At 41.9% G+C, this 25,835-nt stretch overlaps 2 protein-coding genes and 1 long non-coding RNA gene across 16 annotated transcripts in view; 1 reads left to right on the top strand and 2 right to left on the bottom strand.

Moving 5' to 3' along the window:
* Nucleotides 1–14,580, bottom strand: part of DIP2A (disco interacting protein 2 homolog A) — a 223,301-nt gene extending 208,721 nt beyond the window's left edge. For 3 of the 10 annotated variants that reach the window (XR_007768344.1, XR_007768343.1, XR_007768342.1), the window contains exon 1: nt 14,432–14,574. Coding sequence is in view for 4 of the 10 variants with exons in the window: in XM_050916476.1 (XP_050772433.1) it covers nt 14,432–14,534 (103 nt within the window). In the remaining 6 variants the exon portion in view is untranslated. Of the gene's footprint in view, nt 1–14,431 lie in introns of all 10 variants that reach the window. The other 7 variants (XM_050916474.1, XM_050916475.1, XM_050916473.1 and 4 more) reach the window with 4 other exon arrangements.
* Nucleotides 14,581–14,861: 281 nt separating this feature from the next.
* LOC127030329 (uncharacterized) lies at nt 14,862–16,182 on the top strand. Its single transcript, XR_007768358.1, has 3 exons — nt 14,862–15,149; nt 15,539–15,691; nt 15,808–16,182. It is a non-coding gene; the product is annotated as an uncharacterized LOC127030329 (long non-coding RNA).
* A 910-nt stretch (nt 16,183–17,092) lies between these two features.
* Nucleotides 17,093–25,835, bottom strand: part of PCNT (pericentrin) — a 218,297-nt gene continuing 209,554 nt past the window's right edge. For all 5 annotated transcript variants that reach the window (XM_050916458.1, XM_050916455.1, XM_050916457.1 and 2 more), the window contains 5 exons: nt 24,634–24,872; nt 22,573–22,661; nt 20,599–20,752; nt 18,967–19,094; nt 17,093–17,524 (listed from right to left, as the gene is read on the bottom strand). In XM_050916458.1, coding sequence (XP_050772415.1) covers nt 17,484–17,524; nt 18,967–19,094; nt 20,599–20,752; nt 22,573–22,661; nt 24,634–24,872 — 651 coding nt within the window. In that variant the 3' untranslated portion in view covers nt 17,093–17,483. The remainder of the gene's footprint in view (nt 17,525–18,966; nt 19,095–20,598; nt 20,753–22,572; nt 22,662–24,633; nt 24,873–25,835) is intronic.

Consider the following 25,835-nt stretch of genomic DNA (forward strand, 5'->3'; position numbering starts at 1 on the left):
CTTCAGAGTCTGGTGAGCAACACCCCATTGTAGTCCCAAACTGACCAAGGGAAGGAGGGGACGGGGGTGACTCACTGGACAGTCCAACAGATCCTTTGTTGCTGCCTAGGCCAGTGTCCTTTGTTCCTGTGAGACTGGGCTGGGTTTGTCCCATACATGCCCTGATGAGGTGTGAACTGCCCCTTTGCTCCTGGAGAGTTTTGCCTGGGCTTGTTTTAAGCCATGAGGACACATTTTCAGCCTCGTAACTATATACTTGAAATTACAACCTAGAACATTACTGTAACAACAATGCTCAGTGCATCATGAGCCTGCCACAGACACCCAACATGACAAATTTTGCATTGGATACACACAATCATATTATAAGGATGAACATGAGGGTGCAGGGTGTACCCTCGAGTTACAGAGCATCTCACTGGCTTACCTAGTCAGTTACAAAAATGATAGCAGAGATGCTCAGAAAGTTTGACAAATGTGAGACACTCAGTTTAATCTTTTACCATTGCCTAAGGTACTGTTTCAGACTCTCATTTCCTTACTCCCCAGGAGAAATGAAACATGTACACATTTTTATTAGCACAGCTATTTGCTGCATTTTTTTCAATACATGGATTTAGCTCCATATAAATGTAAATGGCATAAGTGGCTGGAACCAATAGAAATCTAGACTTTGATTGACACTTGTTAAAATAACCAACAACATGCAGGCTGAAAATTTTACTAGACAATTACAAGCCAGAGGACTACATGTCCTTGTCACAGACCAGCACAAAAGATGAGGGATGCCTAATGACCAGGTGCAATACTCTGGGGAGAGAAAACTCAGCACTAGTGAGTGGGAAGGTGGAGGGATTCCTACCAGGATTCTGTCCTCATACTTAAGGGTTCAATTTCTTCCAGTCATACTCTGGCTAGTAGATATGATAAATCTAACATCTACTAATTTTTCTTCTGTGCTGCTAAAAAAAACTGAAGCTCTCCCCCTCTCAGCACTCTCCACTTCTCAGTGCTCAGCTTGTGGCAGGAGGACAGAATCAGGTTCTTATACTGCTCATATGATCGTTGCACCGGAGCACCCTCCAGAAGTGTATTAAGCAACGTGTCAAGAAGTTGACATGTGTGGTTCTCCCGTCCTTTGTCTTTCCCAGGGGAAAATTATGTGAGTTTTTTTTAATTTCATGTCTGCTTTGCTATGTGTTTATTACTGAAGACAAGGTCAGAGAAGTGTGCCCTGCACCTGAAACAGGAAGTGGGAAGGTTTGTGGTAGTTCTTAGATCCTGTGGATGTTCATTTTACTGCCTTGGACAGGCCCCTGAGAAAGCCGTCTCCTGCACAAGCTAGCTTCAGCCTTGCAATGAACAGCTCTTTTTATGAAAGTTACTTTCACAATCATAAGCATTAGATTATTAACAACAAAAGCTTAGGCTCTAATGAAATTCATGACACTTAATCCTTTCATTTAGGAGGGGAAGATTCCCACTTGCAACTGGTGAGTGGACTTTCAAGACGCTGATAATACAATTCAGAATTAATAGCCTATACAAAGAACATATCATTAAGTTAGAGAAGTGCCCATCTCCATTACAATATATGAATAGAAAGCTAGTTTTTGACTCTCAGCTTAAATGATCACTGAAGTGTCTAAAGTTGGTGACACATTGCAACATATAAAAATATTTAAAAAATATATGCTACTGAAGAGCTATTATATTTAGTCACCTCAGATTTTGTTTTTATAGCTTTGAAAGGTACAAAAAATATTTTATAAACTTAAATATAAGTTAAACTGTTTAAAAAACTTCTGGAAGCCTGAAACCAACATCTGTTGCCTTAACAGCTCCCATCATGTGATCAGACTAGTTTACAGTAGTTTTACCTGTGATCATAGATCATAGACCGCTATTAAGGAATAGCGTTTGATATTTGCTTTAAGAGGAAGAGGTTACAGTAAATGGATTTAGCAATCTCCAGACTTCAAGAGAATATCCATGTATATCAGATACTATCTAAAGTGGTCTGCTGCTAATTACCGTATATACTCGTTCATTAGCCAGTTTGTTTATAAGCTGACTCCCCAAGATGGTTAAGTACAAAGAGCAAAAACTGTATGACCTTTTCATAACCCAACCCTACATTTCAGGGTTTGGCAAACTTTGGCTCCCAGCCATCAGGGTAAGCCGCTGGCAGGTCAGGACGTTTTGTTTACTTGGAGTATCTGGAGGCATGGAGCCCCTCAGCTCCCTGTGGCCGCAGTTCGCTGTTCCCATAGAGTTTAAAATCATCAAATTTTGGTATAGACCAGTTTATAAGCTGACCCCCGCTCTCTGATGCGTCACTTTTTTACCAAAAATATTCGGCTTATGAACGAGTATATACGGTACATTTCACTAACAAAGCCTTCCCCAGCTCTCTTGCTTTTCCTTCAAGGACTAGAACAGCATTTCTCAAACCGGGGTCCCAGACCAAAAGGGGGTCACAAGGCAATTATAGGGGAAGGTCGCGAGATTAGGGACACCAGACACCTGGGTTTTCCTAAACATGACCTCTTTTTTGTCCTTCTGATCTCCATCCGGGCTGATTTTTGAAATACGAACAAATGTCCGTGATCTGGTATTGCCATTCTTACTTCTGTACTGCCTTCAGAACTGAGCAGCCGGAGAGCGGCAGCTACCAACAGGGCACCCAGGGCTGAAGGCTGCATCTCTACCAGGAGTAGCACAGAAGTAAGGGTGGCATGGCATGATATTGCCATTTAGTGCTCCTATGAGTATGTACAGTAACTTACTATCATTTTGGAGGGAGCATAGGGGGGATTATCACAGCCTGAAATATTTTCAAAGGGGGGCCCAGGAAAAAACGTTTGAGAACCCCTGGACTAGAAAGTCTAAATACTACTCGCTCCCACTTCAGACCTTAACACAAGCTTAAACTAATACCTCTTTCAAATGGAAAAGTAGAATAAATATCTGAGTATATGCTGTGATTTGCCTTAAGGCCCAGAGAGGTTACTCACCCGGCATAGTAACTGGAGTTCAGTGTGTCTCTCTATGGATGCTCCACTTCAGCTGTGTTTACACCTCACGTGTCTTTGATCAGAGATTTTTGGTAGTAGTGCCCATTCGACCCTCACATAGACCCTGCATCTCCTCACACCTTGCAACAAGGTTATACGTGGCTTCATAGGCAAACCCCCTCAGTTCCTTCTCCACTGCAAAGTCCCACAGAGGAATCCCAAAGCAGCAGGGAAGGAGGGTGGGTAGTGGAGCATGCATAGGGACACATCTCAAAGAACTACTGCACAGCATGAGTAACCTCTCCCCATCCTCATTCAGCCCATCTGCCTATAAAAAATTTCCACTTGGAATGTGCAAGCAGCTTTTTCAAGCCCTTGTCTATAGCAAAGCCCAGTGACCTCTTTCTTGTGTGTGCCGTTAATTAGTGCTCCAGTGCTTAGTTAATCCAGTTAATTGGTCATCTGCACCCTAATTTGCTTATGTCTTGCTAATGATCTAAGGTATCTGAAAACCCAGAGCATTTTTGAGAGAACTTCACAAGCTTACTCACTTCTATGAGTAGCCACGAGATTGACAAAGATCACATCTGTTTCACACTGCCACCATTCAGCAAGGAAAGCTATGAAGAACAGCCGCAGCAGAGGTAGGCCATGGAGATATTCACTCAGGACTTAAAATAGAGATGGGGGAATGAGAATAGAGCACTTCTTCACCCCTTCTAGAACGCTGAGAAGGGCAAGGCCCACAGGCTCCTCTTAAGAACCAAGAGGCTCTTGGGCAGAAAGAGGAAAGCGAAAAGAATGATTCTTCTCCAAGCAGCAAGAGGGAGCTTAAAATTCATCAGAAACCTACTAACCAAAGGCTCATAAGACATAAAAAAAATCTCTGAATAGGATCCAGCAACAGAATCCCAGCACCTCCCTCTCCCAGCAGCTGGGAGGAAAGAGCTGGTTTCTCAACTGCCATCACCCCAACATCCATTCTCAACCTTTTGTAACTAGTCTTGTATTAGCTTTAGCCCTTTAGCTAGTAGGTGTTTCAGTGGGTGACTGGGTGGTTGTGGGGGACGAATAAAGAAAGACTGGTGAGTAAGTCAGAAACTAGAAGTGCAATAGCAATTCTGGAGAGAAAGTGGTAGTGTGTGAAGGGGAGGGAGAAGAATAAAACAGATACTGAAAACAACGTCCAGAAAAGGTGCACACCAGAATGTATCATCGGAAAAAAAAGAAAGAGCCAGGAGTGAGGCCAGAAAATAAGAGAAGTAGCAAGTAGGACCTCCCAAACAGTTTCTGGCTGGTCAATAATGTTTGGCTATGATTGATTCAATAAATATTTGTGGTTTGTGACTAACTATACCTGGTAAAATCATATTTTGCAAATATATTTGACAAATAACCTCTGTAATTTTAAGAAAATATATTGAACTTTTTTTTCTGCTATTTGGTTGGCCCTACCAGTGAGCTCTGCACCAATGCTGACCCAGTGGCAGATGATCGAGGCCTCAGAGGAAGCAGCTCAAGAGCTCAGAGCGGAGTTGTGGCTTGCTGGGGCACGGAGGGAGATAGACTGAGCCACAGATTGAGGCATTGCCAAAGATCTGCCAGTCTGAGGAGACTTGCATCAACTTCTCTGGCAGGAAAACTTTCAGCCTCACTCCCTTGCTCTCCCGTGCCCTTAGAGAAAGAATGGCACATGGAACTCCATTCCAGAAGGCATCCCTCCAAGACGTATGAGGCACCTAAAGTGTCCATTGCTGATTGGCACAGCAGAGTCACATAGTGACTTAGTTTAATTTTCAATTAGCCTAGAGACAGACATACATACCCACACCCATACAGGGAGTATTAGAATCATGGCAGAAGTTAACTATGAAACATTTTATTTAGATGCCAACAGGCAAAAGGACAACTAAAACCAAAACCACATACTACTACATCAGTCTAATAAATTCAACTGCACACTGCACAAGAGCAGCAGACTGTCAAGGGTCCAGTCTTGCAGTCATGAGTGCTAAAAAGGAAATAAGCAGTGCTTGGACCCTCTCTACCTTTGTGCCCTGGGGGAGTGAGAACCAGGGTCCCTAGAGCATAAGCATGGCCCCAACAAAAGACAGTGAGCCAAGGCTCTTCAGGTGATCGTCCACACCTATTCCCCTCTTGGCCAACATGCGTCCCATGCACTTGAGACTCAGTTCTTTTCTGGCTAACCATGCACCAAGACGGGAATCTGTGCGGACGATCACTCAGAAGAACCATGGCTCACTCTTCCTCTTCTTCAGTGGACCCTCTACTCTGAATTACCTTTAGAAGGCGTCTTTCTTCTCTACCCAGGATAAAATTTCTATAGCTTCTGAAGGGAGCTCTGAACTTCTCGTTACTCCTTGGATTTTGTTCAGACATATGACTGGTGGTGCTCTCAGAGTCAAAAACGGTGGACTCTGAAATTCTGGAAAATGGTAACGAGTTAGCGGCACACTTCAGAGGTTGAAGTTTTCCTTTTCCTCAATAAGCAACCATAACCACTATGGAGAGGTAAGCAAAGGTGAAAGGGTATCTGAAGCCTTACACCTACTCAAAGGTTTCAGTTAAAAAGGATTTGAACAGAGGTGTCCTCTTCCAGAAGATCTAACACGAAAGGCTGCTGTCAAGCAAACAAAAAACAGAAACCTAACCACAAAGGGAAAACTTGAACTGATAGGGCTGTAGGTGACAATACTTAACTACTGTCTTATTTGCATTTTAAAAAGTTGTGTAATTTTGCTTAATTTCTGGAAATGTTAAATTAAAAAAAAAACTACTGCATTAGTTCTGCTCCAACAGAAGTACAAATCTTTGTAAGACAGAAAGCCAAAGATGATCAACTAGCGCAATCTTGAAAATACTTACTGTAAATCTTATCTGTGTCCGGCCTTGTGGCTGAGGGATGAAAACATTACCTAAGTTGATTTCCCCTTATTCTGTCCTTAATGCTCACTCCTCATTTCAACATTTAGTTGTGAATTTTTACTCTTTCGGAAAAGCCATGTTTCTCTTTGTGTTTCATTGACCTATATGTGGGTGCATTTTCTTTTAACTATTAACAGGAGTTGAGGGGACTCCATGGTGAAATGCCCTAGCTAGTCATCTGTGGAAAGCTGAATGAGGTATAACATGTAGAGACACATTCAACAGTCTCATCCGGTCCCAGTGGGCATTTGGCAACCCGGCCATCACCACCGCACAAATGGCCGTTTCTGTCTGAGGCGCCCAGGACTTGAACAACAGGGATGCGTCAGTCCAAGTTTCAGGCGCTTTGGCAGCTTGCCCAACACACTTGCCTCTCAAGTTTTAATAGTCTGACACATTCACTAGTATTGCATGTACCAGTAAACGTGTTTTAATCTACACTGATGAGGAAACGGTAAGCAACAGCAACTTGATTTACACGGTGTAGGCAAAGTCACAGCCAGTATAATCTAGTGGAAAAAACACAAGTAAACTTCATAACCAAGAGTGTCTTGGAGGATTATTAAATGAATGTTATATCTTGCAAGAGGAACCTCTTACAGCATAAAAAGTTTGTAGTGAGGGTTTGGTATTTTAAAGCAGACTAATATGCACAAGGCAACAGCTCACTACTGCTTTGCTAGTAATCTCATTACAATAAATTCTTACTAGATTGCCAATAAAATAAAAACCAAGTTGAATTATGCATTCAAGAGCCAAATTTCACAGTGAACCCTTGTCACAGTAGAAGTATTTATAATATTTAAAAATTTATATTGGTTTCAATACATCAAACACCAATTATAAACAAAGAATGAATATGCAGACTTCAGAAATAATTGCTACATTCCAGAAATAAACATTACTTGAAAATATATTAATATGCATTGTCAGAAAGAACAGAATGAATGTAATCTGTCTACCATTTTCAACATCTACATTAGGGATGTCATAATTGTGCTAGAGAAGTCCCCAAACCCACTCACACTTTTCTCTGCAAAATGCAGAGATAACTTACTTGCATTCTCGTAACATGGCCATATCCCCCACACACAGTGGTCTCCCAAGGAACTTACACCTACTAGAAACAAACTGAAGTACCCTCATGTAACCCATCACAGAAAAAATAAGAATTCAAATGACCACAGATTTTTAGAAAGAGAAATTGAACTCACTTGAAATCACTCATAATGGCTGTAGAGCTGACAAACTTTCTAACAGCTGTCAAAGACAAAAAACTACAAATTGTTCCAACAGGGTGCACCTATGTATAAACTATAGGTGTTTGTCTCCGCCACTAAATGTTGTCACCCCAACAATCAATTGAAACACCTGGTTGTGAAGGAAGATTAATTTTTTTGATTTATTTCTCTAGTGTAGGCAATGCCTGAGATCAGCAAAAAATAACCCAAAAAGTCTCTTGTATCCAAGAAGGAGTGAAACTGCTGCAAGTAGTGGAAAAGGGCTGCCTGCTACTTTCCAAAAGACATCTCTAGCTCATGGTTTGGGAATTCCAACACTGCTTATCCTAGAGTAAGGTTTTGAGGGCCTCAAAACTTTTCTTTCCCATCCAAGAAGGATGGTTGTTGCTGGAAGACAATCATCAGTGTGGGCAGACAGTTTCTATGGAGAAGTATCTGTCATGAAAAGTTACAGCAGAGGATGATTCGAGGGAAACCAGAGATATACAAAAGGCTCTGGGAAAGGTGGAAATCAGATTCCTCTAGTCGTTTTTGTTTGTGTTTTTGGTTTTTGTATGCGTGAAAGAAAAGAAGAGATTACTATACAGAGGCAGAGCTTTTAAATATACAGTAGCAGTAATTAAATAAAAATTCATTAAATACATATCTTCAGCTATATAATGTACTATTCCTTTAGAGTGTGCACAGACTTCCAGAGCAGTACACTGTGCTAGCATATTGGTACGCTTGGTCATAAAACCATTGTTTGAATTAAAAACCCAATAAGAAACAAAATTCCATCAACTTCCACTAGTTTTTTAAAATAGTATTTTTTAAATGTTCTACATAGTTCCCAACAGATTCAGCACTTCCAGCAGAGGGCTTACAAGTGAATTTCAGAGCAAAAACAAAAAATTGTTTTGTAATCTTTAGCGCTATTTTACAGTACATAAAAATAGCCTTGAACTTAAAGGAAAAAAAATAACTATCAAGATGCTCAGGGCCTCCTTTCCCCCTTTTTGCTGAATGACCCTGACAAAATATTTGGAGGACATGAATAACGATATCCAAGGCCCAAATCCTGGCTGCATCTCCTTCTCCCTTGCCATAACTGAAGCTGAAAGATGTCCAGTTTTACAGTCTAAAATCCACATTCCCCCTCCCCTCAGTTGGTAAAAAAGGGAACTGCAGATCAACTTACACTATTCCTATCCTCAGGATGGCTTGACAAGGTTCCCCAGAATAGAGAGGAAATGTGGATCTGGTATTCCTGATAGTTGTAACACAAGTGGAGAAAAGCGTGGTGAAGCACTGGAATGGGTTACCTAGGGAGGTGGTGGAATCTCCTTCCTTAGAGGTTTTTAAGGTCAGGTTTGACAAAGCCTTGGCTGGGATGATTTAGTTAGGAATTGGTCCTGCTTTGAGCAGGGGGTTGGACTAGATGACCTCCTGAGGTATGATTTAAATACAAAATCTTGACACATCACAAAGAAGCTATGTAGTGAAATTTTGCTTTGCAGTTCACCTACCATTTTTCCACAGAAAGGAGAAGTTCTTGTCAGTTTTAAAATGTTATTGGACCCTTATAAGTATGACAGTACCTAATTCACAGCCCACTACAGTCAATTTCAAGGGCACAGGATTTGAAAATTGGTAAATTTCACATTTTCAGATGTTTAAATCTGAAATTTCAGGGTGCTGTAAATGTGGGGGTCCCGACCCAAAAGGGGATTGTGGGGCGGGGGGGTTATTGCAAACCTGTTGTAGGGGGGTCATGGGTTTGCCACCCTCACTTCTGTGCTGCCTTCAAAGCTGGACTCTGAAGGAGGCAGCCGCACGAGGTTCCTGGAGGTGAGTCTGAATTCTCCCCCCCCCCAGTCCCCAACCTCCAGAGCAGCTGTGCATGGGATGAACAATTCCTGTCCCTCCCCAGCCCCGCTAAGGCACTCCTAGGAGCAAGGTGAGATCGGATTTCATGGGGAAGGCGGAAGGCCTTATTTCACGTTCAGTGACATGTTTTTTATGGCTGGGAAACTGGTTGGGCCTTACTTATAAGCACTGAAAAAATTGTAAAGTGGGTTCTCATCTTTTACGACTTCAGATTTCTATAATAAATCTTTTTCCTAACATTTACAATTTCATTTAACTTTTGCATATAAAATGTCATTTGCCTATTTAGAGTGGCCTTTTAATGGACAAACATTTAATAGCGATGTAATTAGTCTCCTTTCATTTCTCCTCACACCGTAAAAGTTACCAGCATTTCCACAGCACCCACTGCAGTAACATCTTGTTGAAAAAACAGGAGAAAATCTGATTTGTTGAGCCATCTTCATGTGAAATTGATTAAATAAATGTTATATGCAATCAAGAGGAAATACATAAATATGTGCACATATTCTTGGAAGAAATTAATTGTAATTTCATACCACCATAAATTGGTGAAAAACAGAGTTATGTATAATTCCTATTTGTGACTTTTTAAATGTTAAGTGATGCGTAATACAAGAGGACTCAATTTTAACAGTCATTGTCCTATTTTTGTTAGGTTCTTCTGAACAGAAGCCAACACAGCTCCATTTTGTAATACTAATTTAGTAAGTGCAGTTACAAAATCAAGCATATCAGCTTAATAGGTTATGTAAGCAAAATTAAATCATTTGATTACAAATGTGTTATCTCATTCTATATAACCGCGCCTTGTACTTCCAGCTCTAATCACTATTCTCATGCTGTCAGTACAATGGTCGCAATTCAAATAATATTGTAACATCTACAAAGTGCAGTCTTTTCTATTTTTAAAAATAACCCAAATAGTCCATACTGAACCAATCATGGCGTTTCTCTTATTAAATCAATTCTAGAATTAATTTTTACTGGTGTCAATTATGATGTACGTAAACCAGACTAGGCTGTAGGAGTTAACTGCATATGCATTCAAGAAACTACTGACAACTATTAAGGTTTGAAAGATTCAGTTTTTAATCAGTAAACGTTAATTTCACCATAAACGCACACAGACGAAGAAACTGTTCCACTGGTGATAACTGAAATGTACAGAGAAGGAAAGAAAGAAAAATGCTGCCTGAGAACTTATGAGTTTGATTTAAGGACACTTTCTTGGCATATTTTGACAAGTGATGCTCATAATTTGTGGCTTAACAGTTATGGGGCTTTAACTTTTTGAATCTCAATGTCTAGTCACTAAATTATCATCTGACGCCCCCTCTAATTTCCCACAACTGTGAAATTTTAAATAGATAAAAATAAAAATGCTTAAAACCCATAATTTTGGGCAACTTAATATTTAAAATCAACAAAGGTTTTTAAATGCTTAGAAGTAAACATCATATTGTCCATCAAAATAAACCAAAACCTGAATTTTGCCAAGCCTAACTATTCTCAATACATGACAAGCAGGTGCTAACTTCGGGAAGTGTTGTTCACACTGCTATTCAGGTTCAGCATCTTTCCGATGACTACAGTACTGCAAAAAGAATAAAAGTATTTTCAGAACATATGAATACAGCAGAACCTCAAAGATACGAACACCAGAGTTACGGACTGACCAATCAAGGACATCACGGGGAACTGGAAGGAGCCAACCAGGCAGCAGCAGAGATTTAAAAAAAAAGCAAGTACTGTAATGTGCCTGTCTTGCATCTTAAAGGTAGGTACATCTGGGCTGCCTGTCCACACCCCACCCCCAGGGCAACCACTTACAGCAAGGCATTGGGGCTGCCTGCCCCAGGTAGCTGGAGCCAGCAGAGCAGGAGTAGTGCTGGGGTCTGCACAGCTTTCACCCCTTATTCCCCCTACCCACACGGGGAGTGGGACAAGCTGTTTTCTCACACACTCACACTCCTCTGCCAGGAGAGGGACAAGCTTGCAAACTCATGCCAGGGCTGGGTAGAGAGCCTAGCTGCTGCTGAATCCAGGCCTGGAGTGTCACTGGATCTGGAGACTGAATTGTGCTTTGCTCAGAGTTACGAACATTTCAGAGTTATAGACAGCCTCCGTTCCCGAGGTATCTGTAACTCTGAGGTTCTACTGTACCTGTTATACTGGAATTTGTTGTATAAAAAATTGTGGCCAACTGACAATTCTCAGTTAAATGTACTTACACAACATGTAATCTTTATGACTGTACTGCTGTCCTATTGCCCCACAGCATGCAACAGGTCTCCAAACATCAACATTCAACATGATCGTGACTGACACCTACACGCAGTAAAAGAGCAAGAGCTGATAACATTTCCCACAAATACCAATCACAATGAAAGTCTTCACAACTACAGAGCTGTAAAATAAAATTGTATCAATTTTAGACAAATTAAAATTAATGTCTTGCCATAACTTATTTCTCCTTTCAACTCAGCTAAGAGATTGATTATACTAATTATTTGTATTACAGTAGCACAGAGGTTCTTAAATTGTGGTCCGAGAGCTCCATTCAGGTGGTTTGCAGATAGCTCCCTCTAAAGTGTGCACCTGGGTGGCCGCACATGAGAAAATAAAGGGCCACTCATCTAATTAGTGGAGCCGTGCATGTGTGGCTTCACTAATTAGGCGCCTGGACCCTGGAGAAGATGCACATATAAGGTGAGGTAATGGTCCTGGGGTACGGGGTAGGCGGGAGGGGAAAGCTGGGTGAGAAGCTGGGGTGGGGGGAATTTGGGAAGTGCAGAGCTGCAGTTGACAGAGAAAGAGACAATTGTCCCCAGCTCCAGGAATGCGGCTGCCAGAGAGAGAGAGCCCTCCTTCCCAGCCCCAGCTCGAGGGCTACCACGGCGGGGGAAAGACATTCCCCCTTCTTCCCAGCCCCAGCTCGGGGGCTACCACGGCGGGAAGAGAGGGCACATCCATCGCATTAGAAAGGTAAGACTACTGATATTAAAATATATGAGTAGTGTGCTTTTATTTGTAGAACAAAAAACGTTTTTTTTAATATATAGCACTTTTATCCAAAGTGCTTTAGAATAGTTAATGGTACAAACAACATTTGGAAAGAACATTAAGTGGTCCATGAAAAAAAAGTGAGAACCACTGCAGTAGCACAGAGATACCCCAACTGATATCAGGGCCCAACTGTACTAGGCGCTATAGAAACATGCAATGCAGATCCTTCTTGCCTTTAAGAGCTTTCAATCTAAACAGACAAGATTAAGGCTGTAAGCAAGGAAATAATATACCCATTTTACAGGTGGTGAAGCGGGACACAGAAATGATTTGCCTAAGGTCACACAGGAAATCTGTGGCACAGCCAAGAACTGAACCCAGGTCTCCAAAGTCCCAGGCCTAATCCACATTGGAGTAACTACGTTGGTGGCGAAACTTCAATAACCAGTGCAGCTGATTCATCACCTTGCAGTCATGCTTACCCCAGTGCACCACGTCTATACTGTAGGTTGGCCCCTGAGCAGCTATACCAATGTAGCTATACCAGTGGATTAAAAGCCCCAGTATAGACATGGCTCAGAGCAGAAGGGTGACTTATATCACAAAAAAGGTAAAAAAAACAAAAAGCAAAAATAAAGGAATTACAATTTTACCAAACGTGCTAATGGCAGTTTAAAAGAAAACAATACATCCAGTTCAAGTTAATAGATTATACTACTTCCTCTTGTAAAAACAGCAATGTTCCCTGCTTCACATACTTTTAACACTTCTTAGCTGAACAGGTGTTTAGACAACAATCAATTTTTTAAGCTATAAAACACTCCAGAAAAACTGGAAAGCCTTCTTGGCCCAAGACACCAGCATCGCTACTTCTACTCAGTCTTGCAACTTTTTATAGTTATAAAAAACCCTTTGACAAATGAACTGATGCCATGGTTTCTTCCCAAGTCTCCAGCAAGCAGATCACTCCAGAGCCTCTGCTGTTGCTCATAACTACATCAAGGCTCACCAGAATGAAAATGATCAATTCAACTGATGTTGCTCAGAAACCTATATAGAGCTGTGCAACTCGCAGGCGCTGGTACTGCTCTGGAAAACTCTGACTGGAACCAGAAGCAGCACGTGAAGCAATACATGGTAAAAGGACCCAAGAGTGGAGGTAGGGCAGAACTCTTAATCCCCACATCCACACACCCTTATAACTGCCAGGCAACTAGGCGACCACCACCACCAGGCACACATTTCACAGCAGTCAGGAGGTGGAGCATTTTACAGCCAGCAGTTTTGACTGGAATAGCTTGGCAGACACATTACTATCTCCCTGGAGGCTCTCAGGTACAGTGGAAGAGAGAAAAGGGTCTTTCCCTCTTCTAGCACCGAGTTGAGTGGGAGAAGCCGCTTCAAATGTAATAGCAGCAAAGAGTCCTGTGGCACCTTACAGACTAACAGACGTATTGGAGCATGAGCTTTCGTGGGTTAATACCCACTTTATTGGATGCATGACTTCAAACGTAATAGACAATTAACTAAAGGTTCGTCCAGAAGAAGATGGAGCCCCTGAGCTGAATCCCAGCACCTTCCCACTTTCCAGTATCCCAAACAGTATTCTAGCAAAGAAACTACCATATAAATAAATACTGAGGCTATTTGAGAGGGTCTCTGGAAAGGTACAAGGTATGGGGACTTTGGGTGAAGAAGGGCAGGAGCTGTAGCGCTATGCTCACTGGCTGGATTGGGACTTCCCTATTGCACGGTGTTGCTGAGTGTAGCTAATCAATCTCAGGCCACCTAGAACTTACTGGGAGTCACTTTTCTGTTTAAAGTCACGATAACTGAACAGAAAATGATAGTATAAAATGTCTCAACCAACCAACGCTTCTCAGTAAGGTCAGAACAGAACCACTCCCAATTCGTATCGCACTTCCAGGGGGAATGAACACAGCGCACAGCTTGGCAGCACTTTTATCAGCACAATGCAAAAGCGGGCATAGGGCAGCAATAACCCCCCTCGGGAGAGGAGCAGCCCAGGCTTCTCTCGGGGCGGGAGTCACAGGGCAGGAACCGGTCTGACAGGCGCTCACTCCGCCGCCCGTCACACGGGCTCAGCGCCGAGCACCAGGCGCTGCCTGCGGCGCGCCCACAGCGCTCGGCGGGCGGCGCGTTAGCGGGACCCGTCCCCGGGCAGAGCCAGGGTCGCTGCCCCCCCCACCCCTCAGGTTCCCGCGCGGCCAGCGTAGGACCCCCGGCCCGGCCGGGCCGCAGCGCCGCTCGGGGGGGACCGGGGCGCGCCCGCCCGCCGCCAGCAGGAGCGGGGCTCGTTACCCCCCCCCCGCCGCCGCCGCCTCTCACCTTCCGACAGCTCCAGCTCCAGCTCGGCCAGGCTCTCGCGCACCTCGGGCGGCAGCGGCACCGGCACCGCCTCCAGAGAGCAGCCCCCGCGCTCCGCGGCCATGTCCGGCTGGCGCGAGACCCCGCCCGCGCGCCCGGCCGCCTCAGGGCAGCCCCCGGCCCAGGCAGGCGCAGCGCGGCCGCTCCCCTCCCCACACCGCACGGCGCGGCCGCTGCCGCAGCCACAGGCGCGTGCACTGCGCAGGGGGCGGGGCCCGGGAAGTGATCCTGGAGGGGTGGGGCCGGGCTCGCAGGGAGAGACGAGGGTGGGTAGGGACTACAACTCCCAGGCTGCCCCGCGCCGGGACGGCTGAGCATGCCGGGAAGTGTAGTCTCCCAGTGGGGCCGGGGCCGGAAGCGGTGGAACCGCAGCGAGCTCCGCCCCCGTGAGTGGCGGAGGCGGCGGCAGGGGGGCTCCCGCTGGGCCCGCACAGGAACCATTTAAATACTCATTGCCCGGCGGCCCGGCTGTCCCGATCTGATAGGGACAGGCCCGGCCTTGGGGCTCTGTCCCAGACGTCTGGGCCCCCTCACCTCGCTCCTGATTTTTCACACGTGCCAGCGTGTCACTCTGGCACCTACAGCATGACCCCCATTGCTGCCGGGCAGAGGGGGCTCTCAGGCTGTTTTAAGCAATGCACAACTACTACTGCAAGAGGATGCTTCCTGGCATTAAGAGGTTGTGATCTACTATTGGTGCCTGACAGGGTGGCTCTATCCTAAATCATAGGATTAGAAGGGACCATAAGGGTCAGCTAGTCTAACCCCCTACCAAGAGGCACCATGTGTTGTGTCTAAACCAGCGGTTTTCAGGCAGGGGTAACTATAGCCCTGGGGGAACTCAAGAGGTCTTCCGGGGGGTATATCAAGTCATCTAGCTCTATGTCTATTTTACAACACTACATAAAAATCACTGGCAAAGTCAGCACAAACTCAAATTTCATATGACTTCTTTATACCGCTCTATATACTATACAATTAAATGCAACTATAATATTTATAATTATATGGTAAAATGACAGTAAGCAGTTTTTCAGTAACAGTGTGCTGTGACACTTCTATTTTTAGGTCCGATTTTGTAAGTGAGGTGAAACTTGGTGGTATGCAAGACAAATCTGACTCCAGAAAGGGCTAGAGTGGTCTGGACAGGTTGTGAAGCAGTGGTCTAAACCTTCCAAGACATATGGCAATCCAGCCTCCCTTTGAAAACCTCCAGTGTAGGTACGTTCCATTGTCCTACTGTTCAGTTTTTCCTAAGATTTAATCTAAATCTGTTTTGCTTAATCTTGTCCTGCCCTCTGTGGCAAGATAACTTTTCTCTATCTTCTTTATGGCAGCCTTTCAAGTATTTGAAGATGGCTATCATGCCCCACCCCAGCCCCATCTCCTCTTTTCCAGACTAAACATACCCAGTTCCTTCAGCCTTCGCTCATGAGACTTGCATTCCATTCCTTTGTTGCTTGCCTCTGGATCCTTTCCACTTTCTCTACATCCTTCCTAAGCATTGGTGACCAAAACAGGAAACAGTTCTCCAGTGGAAGCCTAACCACCACTGAGTAGAGGGGTTAGTATCACTGCCTGTGATTTGAATGCTATGCCTCTGTTAATGCAACCTAAAATTGCATTTGCTTTTTTTTTTTTTTTTTGGTGTGCAATGGCACTGCTGACAACTCCCAGATCCTTGTCAGCAGTGCTGCTGCCAAGCTAGTTATCCCCCATTCTGTATTTGTGCATTTGGTTTTTCTTCCCTAGGTACAGCACTGTACATTTTCTGTTGAATTTCATTTTATCATCTACAGTCCACTTCTCCAATTTATCAAGATCCCTCTGATTCTTAGCTCTATGCTCCAAAGTGTTTGCAAACCTTCTCACTCCCTCCCCCAGCTTTGTCTCATCTGCAAATTTCATCAGTATGCTCCATATACAACATTAATAAAGATGTTAAACACCAGACCCAGAACAGATCCCTATGGAACTCCACTTGAGACCTCCCTCCAATCTGACATTTCATTAATAAATACTCATTGTTTGCAGTTTTTGTTTTTTGTTTTTTTGGTTTTTTACCAGTTATGTATCCACTCACAGGTAGTTCTGGCAAGCCTGCATTTCTCCAGTTTAATCATCAGAATGTCATGTAGGACTGTCTCAAAAGCCTTGCTAAAGTCCAGGTATATTATGTCCACCACATTCCCCCATCCTCCAACCAGTTAACCCTGCCAAAGGAGGGAATATCAAGCTGGCTTGGCATGATTTGGTATCATATCTCCATCCTTTCCCACAGCAAAGATGAGCAGGAAAGAAGCTTCTAATCTAATTCACCTAAACAGCAGATCTCCATTTCACGTGAAACTCAAAGGATGATGGCTTCACATAGTTAGTGGTGGTGCTTCGTGAGAGGATCAGGACAGCAGTTACTTTCAGTGTTTGAAAACCCAACATATCAATCCAAAATTTTCAGAATATAATCAGAAGATTTATACATGAGTGCTTCTTACTGATGCATATGTAACTGTTTAGTTGATATCAATAACCTTATTTGCAGATGAAAATCTCGAGCAGCTTTATGGTAAGAGCAGCAATTAGATACACAGCGTAGGAACCAAAACCAATACATAATAAGAATTTGCTAATAAAATGTCATTTTAATAACTTTTTACAAGGAATCCGGCTATACACTTTAGAAAAATAAACATTAAAAAAAAGACACTTCGTGGCTTCCAATACAATCCTGCAGGCACACTTAAATTATGGTTAACAGTTATTCCCCATAAGTATGTAAAACGTTGTGAGTGAATAGCGACTTCCTATAAAAGTGTAAATGTACTAAAATTTAATAAACCGATTACATAAAAATCTGATGCAAAAACATTGCATAGACACTAAAACCCCTTTATTCAACTGCACATAACTGTTGGATTTCCTACTGCTCGGAAACACGAGAATACAAAAACATCCACTTCAGAAGGAAGCAGCAACCTGGGGTTTTTGGTCCCAGATCTGAGAAGCGCTCTGATCACTTTATGTTTCTCTGGTGAGGTGGTCCTGGAGTGCTTCCTAAATTTAAATAAAACAACCAATGAATACTGGCAACCTATTAGTAGTTACATTACCAATTGTCACAGTACAGTTGTGCATTATTTTCCCTGATGATGTTTGCTTCCCACCATGAATTTCATGTTGGCTTTGGTGAAAGAGGGAATCTCTTCCACAATCCACTTCGGAACAATACACAGAATGGACTAGATGGCCTACTAACCGGGAGACCTGGATTCAAGACTAGGTTCCTTTCACAAGCAGCAATGAGCTTGACTGTCTGGTCCTAATTTGATACTTTTTACTAGCAACAAAGTGTGATCTCACAGTTTATTTCAGGCTGATGTGTACATGTTAAAGTTTACTGGAAACTAGAAACCATTTTATTCACAGCACTGAGAGATTTTGCTGTGACCTTTTCAAACTATCTCCCACATAAACTAAAAGTATGATTAATAATTAAAGCAGCATTTCTGAGCCGTCTTCCAATGATGGCCACTTTTCTGAAAAGTGTCACTGATTATGCCAAGGTTAGGTAGTAAACTGTTAAACAAAACATTTGATTCTGTGAGGTACTATCAAGTTTTCAAATTCACGGCAACAAACTATGGTTGAAATCCTGGCCCAACTGAAGTCAATGTCAAATTCCCATTAACTTCAATGAGGCCAGGATTTCACCCTCAATACATCACCTTCAAGTATAATAATTTTTTTCATCTTAATTGGCCTCACGAAAGTGCTTTGCAAAACTCGGAATTAGAAGCTGGTATTAAAATAACCATGTCACTAAAGGTAGGAGTCATTACACACAGTTAATAACAAACACATAGTGACATTGTTTAGCTTCTAATAACTGGTAAATTACATGATAGAGAGCCCGCTATCATGTTGTTATTCAAAATAACTTTCTGTTTAGAAATTTAAGCTATTTAGACTGAGGTTAAAAAGAAAAATGGTTGAAATAGAAAACTGAACCAAAAAAAAATGTTTCAGTTCATGAATATTTTCAAGATTGACTTTTTGTCCTGAATCTAGATGGGAAAAAATTAGAATTCTTAAGCATATTTGAATATTCCATTCCCTACCCACCTATCTGCATAGCTTTTTAGAGATCTGGTGGGAATGAAGCAACTTCCATTGAAACTCTCCTCTTACATGCTTAATGTCTGACAGTATAAGAACACTGGAAAGACGACCTTTTTATCTTTGAACAGCTCCAGTTAAGAAATCATTTGTCGAAGTGTCATGCTTTGAACCTTTTAAGATACAAACCATGAAAGCAGTAAAGCTTCACTTCAAAAGATGTACAGTTTAATCTCCCCTCCCACCATGACAAATGCAAAGTTGTTCCTTTTTAAAATGTTCTTCACATTTTGTGACTATTAAGGACAATATGTAGCCGGGTTTTGAAAAAAGACGACGAGACTTTAGAAAAGTCTGAGGGGTGATGAGGTTCATTTTACCTGTTTGTGCACCTCCTAATCTCTGCTGGATAACCTCTAAGCGATGGATGTATTCAGTTAATGACCGTTCGGGGTCTTGAGTAGACACCAGTGACTTCTCCGAAACTGAACTTGTGGATGGATGTAATCTTAAAAAGAAAAGAAAAAAAATAATCATCTTCTTTTGTGAAGCTCACAATATACACACAGAGAAGGTGAGTGAGTCGTTAGCTTTTACTGATCAACTTTTGTTGGAGAAAGTGACACGTTTTCGAACTACACAGAACTCTTCTTCAGGTCCTAAAGAAGAACCTTGTGTAGCTTGAAAGCTTGTCTGTTTCATCCACAGAAGTTGATCCAATAACATATTACCTCACCCACCTTGTCTCTCTAATAGCCTGGGACCAACATGGCTACACCACACTGCAATATACACACAGCTAAGGCCAGCATAAATGTCCTCATGTAGTTAATAATTCAGTATAAGGGAAACTGGAATTTCAAGAAGTGTTCCTGTACCTCTCAAACCCCATTTTGTGAAAAAAGTGATGAATGAGGATGAGTGGTGTAATATTTGGGATGGAGTGTGAAAGAAAGTACCATTCTTGTTAAGGGCTGGAAACCTGAGTCTCAGCCCTGCTCATATCTAAGGCTTTGTCTACACTATCGGGGTAAGATGACCTAAGTTAAGCTACTCCAGCTAGGTGAATAACTTAGATCAGCTTACCGTGGTGTATTCACTGCACTGCATCGACGGGAGATGCTCTCCCGACGACTTACCTTACTCTTCTCGGGGACCTGGAGTACCAGAGTCAACTGGAGAGCGCTCTGCTGTCAATTTAGCAGGTCTTCACTAAATTGATGACAGAATTTACTAAGCTGACACCCGCTGCATCGACTGCAGCAGCGTGGATCTCCCTGGTAGTAAAAAGCCCTAAGAGGTAGCTGCCTAGTGGAAGCAGTTGGCAGGAAACAGCTGTAGAAGGCAGCCCAGGTGCTAAATCTTTTGCTCTGAGAAGTGGTGGGGAGAGCAGAGATGGAGTTCTGTGCCGTGCCTCTTAGGGGTGCAGTGCAGAATCTCACCCTTGGTATCTAAGACCCCCTTTGGGGCACTGGGATTTGGCCACAGCTCCCTCACATTGAACAAAACTGCAGGTGAGCATGCCCTCCATCCCTTGCCCAGATACACACACCCGAAGCCTGCAGGTGTTTGTTACTAATGAAGCATCATAACATTGTGGCATGGCCATCTCAACTAACATGGCTTTCACACAAGATTATTGAACATGCTTCTGTGAAGACATGGTAATAAACTTCAATTTGTGAGACACAAATAATCAAAGATTGCCTCTATAGGGAGGGATCATGACCACAAACATTAGAAGTTCTTTGTTTTGTCATAATAATGTCATTAGATGTCACTAAGCAAGATACCTCATACTAAAAAATCAAGCACATGCTGTGTTTAAAACCAATCAAAACAAATTGGAAGTACAACTATGTTGAGCATCCTGAGACAAATGTAATACATTTAATAAACGTAAGGAATCAAATTTCCATTCTTGTTCACATAATCTCCCAACAATAGGTTATATTCTTATGAAAGATTACTATCTGGCAGAACAAATACAATATATTATGTTATACTAGTACCTGTTATGTAACCAGTAAGAGGATTTCGGAGAGTGGTTCACAAATCTAGCAGAACTGGTTCTGTGGCACGATCCAATATCTCGGGTAGGAGGGGAGTTTACATTAACACTTGGGAGCTGCTGCTGTCTTAAAACTTCTGTCCTAGCACCAGAAACTGTATTAAACAGGTAACAGTCAACAAATGAAACTATTCCCAGAGAGCCACAATATGTACCAAAAATTGTAAATGACAGCAAAACAACTTTTATTTTGGTTTTTAAGTCAAAGGCTGAGACCCTGTGTTGAACAACTGTTTTTGACAGTATTCGACTAGGCCGACATTTTAATGTTTGTAGTAATACAACCACTCCACACATACAACTCTCTGACAAATCATGCACATGCATGATTTTGAAAGCTACCCTGTGCCTCCCTTCTACAATCATTTTTCATTATTGTATTTTATTATAACACCAGAGGCACCTTCATTCCCGGTTCCTATTTTAAAGCCTTTAATTCCAAATATTTTTCTCAATCAATTCTAACATCTCATGCTTGTTCTCATCTATATCACAATATGGATATAAGGCTATAGATATGGAGAAATACATATATCCACACGTTTTTTTAAATGAGGGAGAAGAGACAGGAGTCCAAGAAATTCCATTTAGTCAGTCGGATCCATTTGACCATGAAAAACAGATCACAAAAATTGGCTTTTGAGGAAACTGCCGAGATGTTGTTTTGCACTGAGGTAATAAAACCAGTAAAATGTTTAAGATTCAAATTTGGGAGGTACCTAGACCTTAACGAGAAATACAAAGCTTGAAATATATTTGTTGAGGTATAAAAGTGATATAAGTAAGTTAAAAATAGTATAAAGAATGAAAAGTAACGTCCCATGTACATCGGGAACTGGAAAATGCACTATTTTACTGGTTAAATCTGTATTTAGTTCAATATGCAATCTAATTTTTTGTTAAAAACAATGAATTAATGAAAAATGACATTTGAGATATTATATACACAAGTCCATGTATTAAAATATGTGGTTCTCATAACACATCTATAAGATTAGGCATAGGAACATAACTGCCAAAATGGATCAGACCAGGGGTCGGCAACCTTTCAGAAGTGGTGTGCCAAGTTTTCATTGATTCACTCTAATTTAAGGTTTCACGTGCCAGTAAAACATTTTAAAGTTTAAAAAAGGTCTCTTTCTATAAGTCTATAATATATAACGAAACTATTTTTGTATGTAAAGTAAATAAGGTTTTTAAAATGTTTAAGAAGCTTCATTTAAAATTAAATTAAAATGCAGAACCCCTTGGACCGGTGGCCAGGACCTGGGCAGTGTGAGAGCCACTGAAAATCTGCTCGCGTGCCACCTTTGGCACGTGTGTCATAGGTTGCCTACCCCTTGATCAGACCAATGGTCTGATCTCTAATAGTGGTGAGTGACAGCTGTTTTAGAGGAAGGTACAAGAAATCCCACAGAAAGCAGTTATGGAATAACTTACCAACAGGAAAAGTCCTTTCCCAACCTCCATTAACTAGCTCATGTCATTAAAAATAAAAAAAAAAAGATTTTGAATATTTATGGTAACAACTCTGGAGACATTGCTATCTGTGTAAATGTCCAGTCTCTGCATTACTGATATCTTGTGGCAATGAGTTCCACCCATAGGATGACTGTGCATGGTATGAAAAATAATTTCCTTTGTTCAGCTTTAAATGCTTTTCAGTCTCACTGTCTGTGCTCTTACATAAGAGGAAACAATTAGCTGCTGTTGGAATTATAAATTCTGAATTCCCCAACTATGGTGAGTAGGATCTCAACCATTAAGTTGGGGGAACTGATGTTGTAACAGCTTTTTATGATAAAATATCAAACCATTTCCCTATTAAAGTCTATTTGTTACTACTTAATAAAGACGCATACTATTGCAAAGAAATATTAATAAACCACAATTATTTTTCAAAAGAAATACTCACCTGGGTTATGTCCAATACTGTGAGAAATGTTTTCTCCCTGTGCCCCTTTTCTGTTTACTTTATGCCATTTTTTCACCAAAAACTTTAACCTTGCAAACAATATAAAGAGTGTATACAAATTAAAAACAGCAGAAAAACAAAAATTCACTGAGTTGAAATATTAAACATTATTGCTGATGTGAACATCTTAAACAGTACAAATAACAAGCCCAGAAAGGAACTGGGAGCACAACGATATTCAACTTAATAGATTGAGATATACCTATCTCCTAGATCTCAAAGAGACCCTGAAAGGTCATGGAGTCCAGCCCCCTGCCTTCACTAGCAGGACCAAATACTGATTTTGCCCCTGATCCCTAAGTGGCTCTCTCAAGGATTGAACTCACAACCCTGGGTTTAGTAGGCCAACACTCAAACCACTGAGCTATCCCCTTAAGTCTCTTGGGCATAGGCTTATCAAATAGTTGACTGTGTTAACTGCCCTTCCAATATTTATTAAACAGCTGATGGAGTCAGACAAGAAAATTGAGAATGTAGATACTGGTTTTAAAGCAGGGCTTCTCTCTACATTGCACCTAGTTGAGAGAAACCACAGTCATCTCAATTAAAAAAACCCTATTAAGTTTCACCTGCTCTGCCAGCTGTAACAATGCAGTGAACACAAACAAGAAAGGTGTAATACTAAGGAACAGGATGAGGAACCTATCCTAACATATTCCCTACAAAGACATTAAGATGCCATTAGGAGACTTTCAGGGGCAGGATAAGACAGAAGGAACAAAGGCATAAACAAGCTTCTTATAGTGAAATCTTAATTTAATGTATTTGACATTTTCTTCCTTCCTCCTTTGTGTGTGTGTCCGTCTAAAACGTTAAAAAAAATCATGTTTGGTGACGTACAATATGCAAAGGCAAGTCCCTGGTAACAGAAACCCAGTCCCAAAAGACTGTTTATGTGGCAGTAAGAAAAGTAACAAATGGGGTAATACAATTATAACAGCCTAAAAACACCAATCCCCCTCAACAGTTCCTGCCTTCCCTTTGTTTTGTCTCTGAGCGTAGCAGATCCTTCCCTTTTTCGCTCCCTGGGCAGAAGGCTTGTGGCTCCTTTCCTCCGTACTTATGAATGCATGATGTTGGAGGATGCCCTCCACTATACCACAGCCTTAGGGAGCCCAGGGGCAGCTCCTCGTGCTTCACAGGATTGGTCACTGGTTTCCTGCACGCCTGCATGTCATCCTGCTGCGGTTGCCATGCAAGCTTCCCTCTCAGGTATAACAAAGTACAGGGCTTATTCCTGTGCTGGGACTAACTCCCTAATTAGACTCACATCAGGCAATTATTAACCTCAGCCAATCACACTTTTACAAAGTGAGGGAAAAGACTCAGGAGGAACCACCTGTTACATTTAGAACAAAATTATTTTAAAATTTAAAAAAGTAATATTTCAGTGACCTCCAACCAATAGGGAGCTTGGTTTTGCATCTTGAAATTATCTGCTTATTATAGATCGATCCTTTGTGGATAAATCAATGTGACAAGCTTTGTGACTGATGAAAAGTGGACTTGTTGGCAGAACTCAGAGGAACATACTCATCGCTGATGAAGCATGAATGAGGTCAGATGGAAGAATTAATACATCAGGCCAATGACTGGTGATACAATAGTCTACTATGGATTAGAATACACTCAGTAAGCCCAGACAGAGGTGATACTGCCTGAATGAGTCATTCCTTCACAGGTGCTGCATGCAGGTTCTCAGATACCATGGGGCTGGGTGCAGTATAAAAATAGACAAAAGCAGCTTTGAGGAAGAAATATTTTGAAGTATTCTAATAAGGCGCACGTGAAACACATTGGCCTTGAACATGCTATATTGGTCAAACACAAAATCATTGTCTAACACACACTCTGAAATAACCGTTGAACAAACCTTTCACTCCAGAGTAAGTGAACGACAACTGAGCAGTTCTACAAATGAAAAATCTGGGGAATGTATTGTGGATGCTGTAAAATTTACAAGGAAAACATAGGGAAATTATTATGTGAGTTTGTTTTTACCTTGATACTGCAATGACCACTCTCACTGCAGATCTGAACTTGGTAAAAGGACGGGAACGTGATTTAGAGACCTGCAGGTCTGCAGGCGAAGGATAGACTCCCATACGAGCTATCAGCGACAGTGTTGCTTGCTCACAATCCTGGAATCCACCCAGAAGCAGAAGAAGGTATTTCTTCTGATAAACGAGAGCCTTTCTAAAACTTTCTGCTCGCAGATACTTCTTGTATAATTTCTGCAGCTGAAAAAAACCCAAGTCATTGAAATTGCATAGCCAGACCTGTTTACTACCACAAGTTCTCCCACAATCTGTTGTCCGTGGCTTGACAAAAGCTAGCTAAAGCTGCTTTGCTTTGGAAAATTGCACGGAAGGCCATATAATAAGAACTGCTTCTAAAACTTTGAGTAAATTGTATAATGTTTTTGAAAATGAAACTTCCAATTAAAATTTGGATTACTGAAGCTCCTGCTGATCCGGACCATTTACTGAAAATTAACAGTGTTTGTGATAATGGCACCAAGGAAGCCTTACATGACGGTCTGTAAGTCTGCCATACCTCTACCTGTCTACGAGGCCTTATTTACACCAAGGAATTTTTGCTGGGTTATTTGACCAGTCAAGTAAGGTTCTAAGAACAGCTGCCAGAAGACATCTACATTAGTGCTTCCAATATTGCTGATATGGGGACAGCTACAACAGCAGCAATTTCCTAGCATAGACAAGGCCTTATGTAACTAACTTTACAGGCATTTGATTTTGGACAGTCCAATTGTCTTAACATTTGTGAGCTTCTGAACACCATATTCACACCCAACAATGGGAAAATGGTTTCACTGTTTACCTTCTAGAGAAGGATTTGTGTTAACTAGTTAATATTAATGAGTATTCAATATTAATCTAACTTGATCACAATAAAATTGTCACAAAGCGTTAATAGATGCTTCTGAAGTTCAAAGGAAACTATGCACTGAATACATGATATTCATGGATGGTTGGGGTAAGTTCTTGTGACAGACAAGAGGCTTGTGTCTCCCTCAGACAACTTTTAGATCAGAGTGAGATGCCTGAGCCTTACAGAGGAATTTGTGTCTTTAAGACCTGGCAACAACTGTCTTATCAAAGACAACAACCTGTCTTATCAAAGACATATGCGGAAGAGTATTTTTGAATGGCCTCATGAACTACATGTTATCTATCACTAAC

Source organism: Gopherus flavomarginatus, chromosome 10, assembly GCF_025201925.1.
Source record: "Gopherus flavomarginatus isolate rGopFla2 chromosome 10, rGopFla2.mat.asm, whole genome shotgun sequence".
Classification (NCBI taxonomy): domain Eukaryota; kingdom Metazoa; phylum Chordata; order Testudines; family Testudinidae; genus Gopherus; species Gopherus flavomarginatus.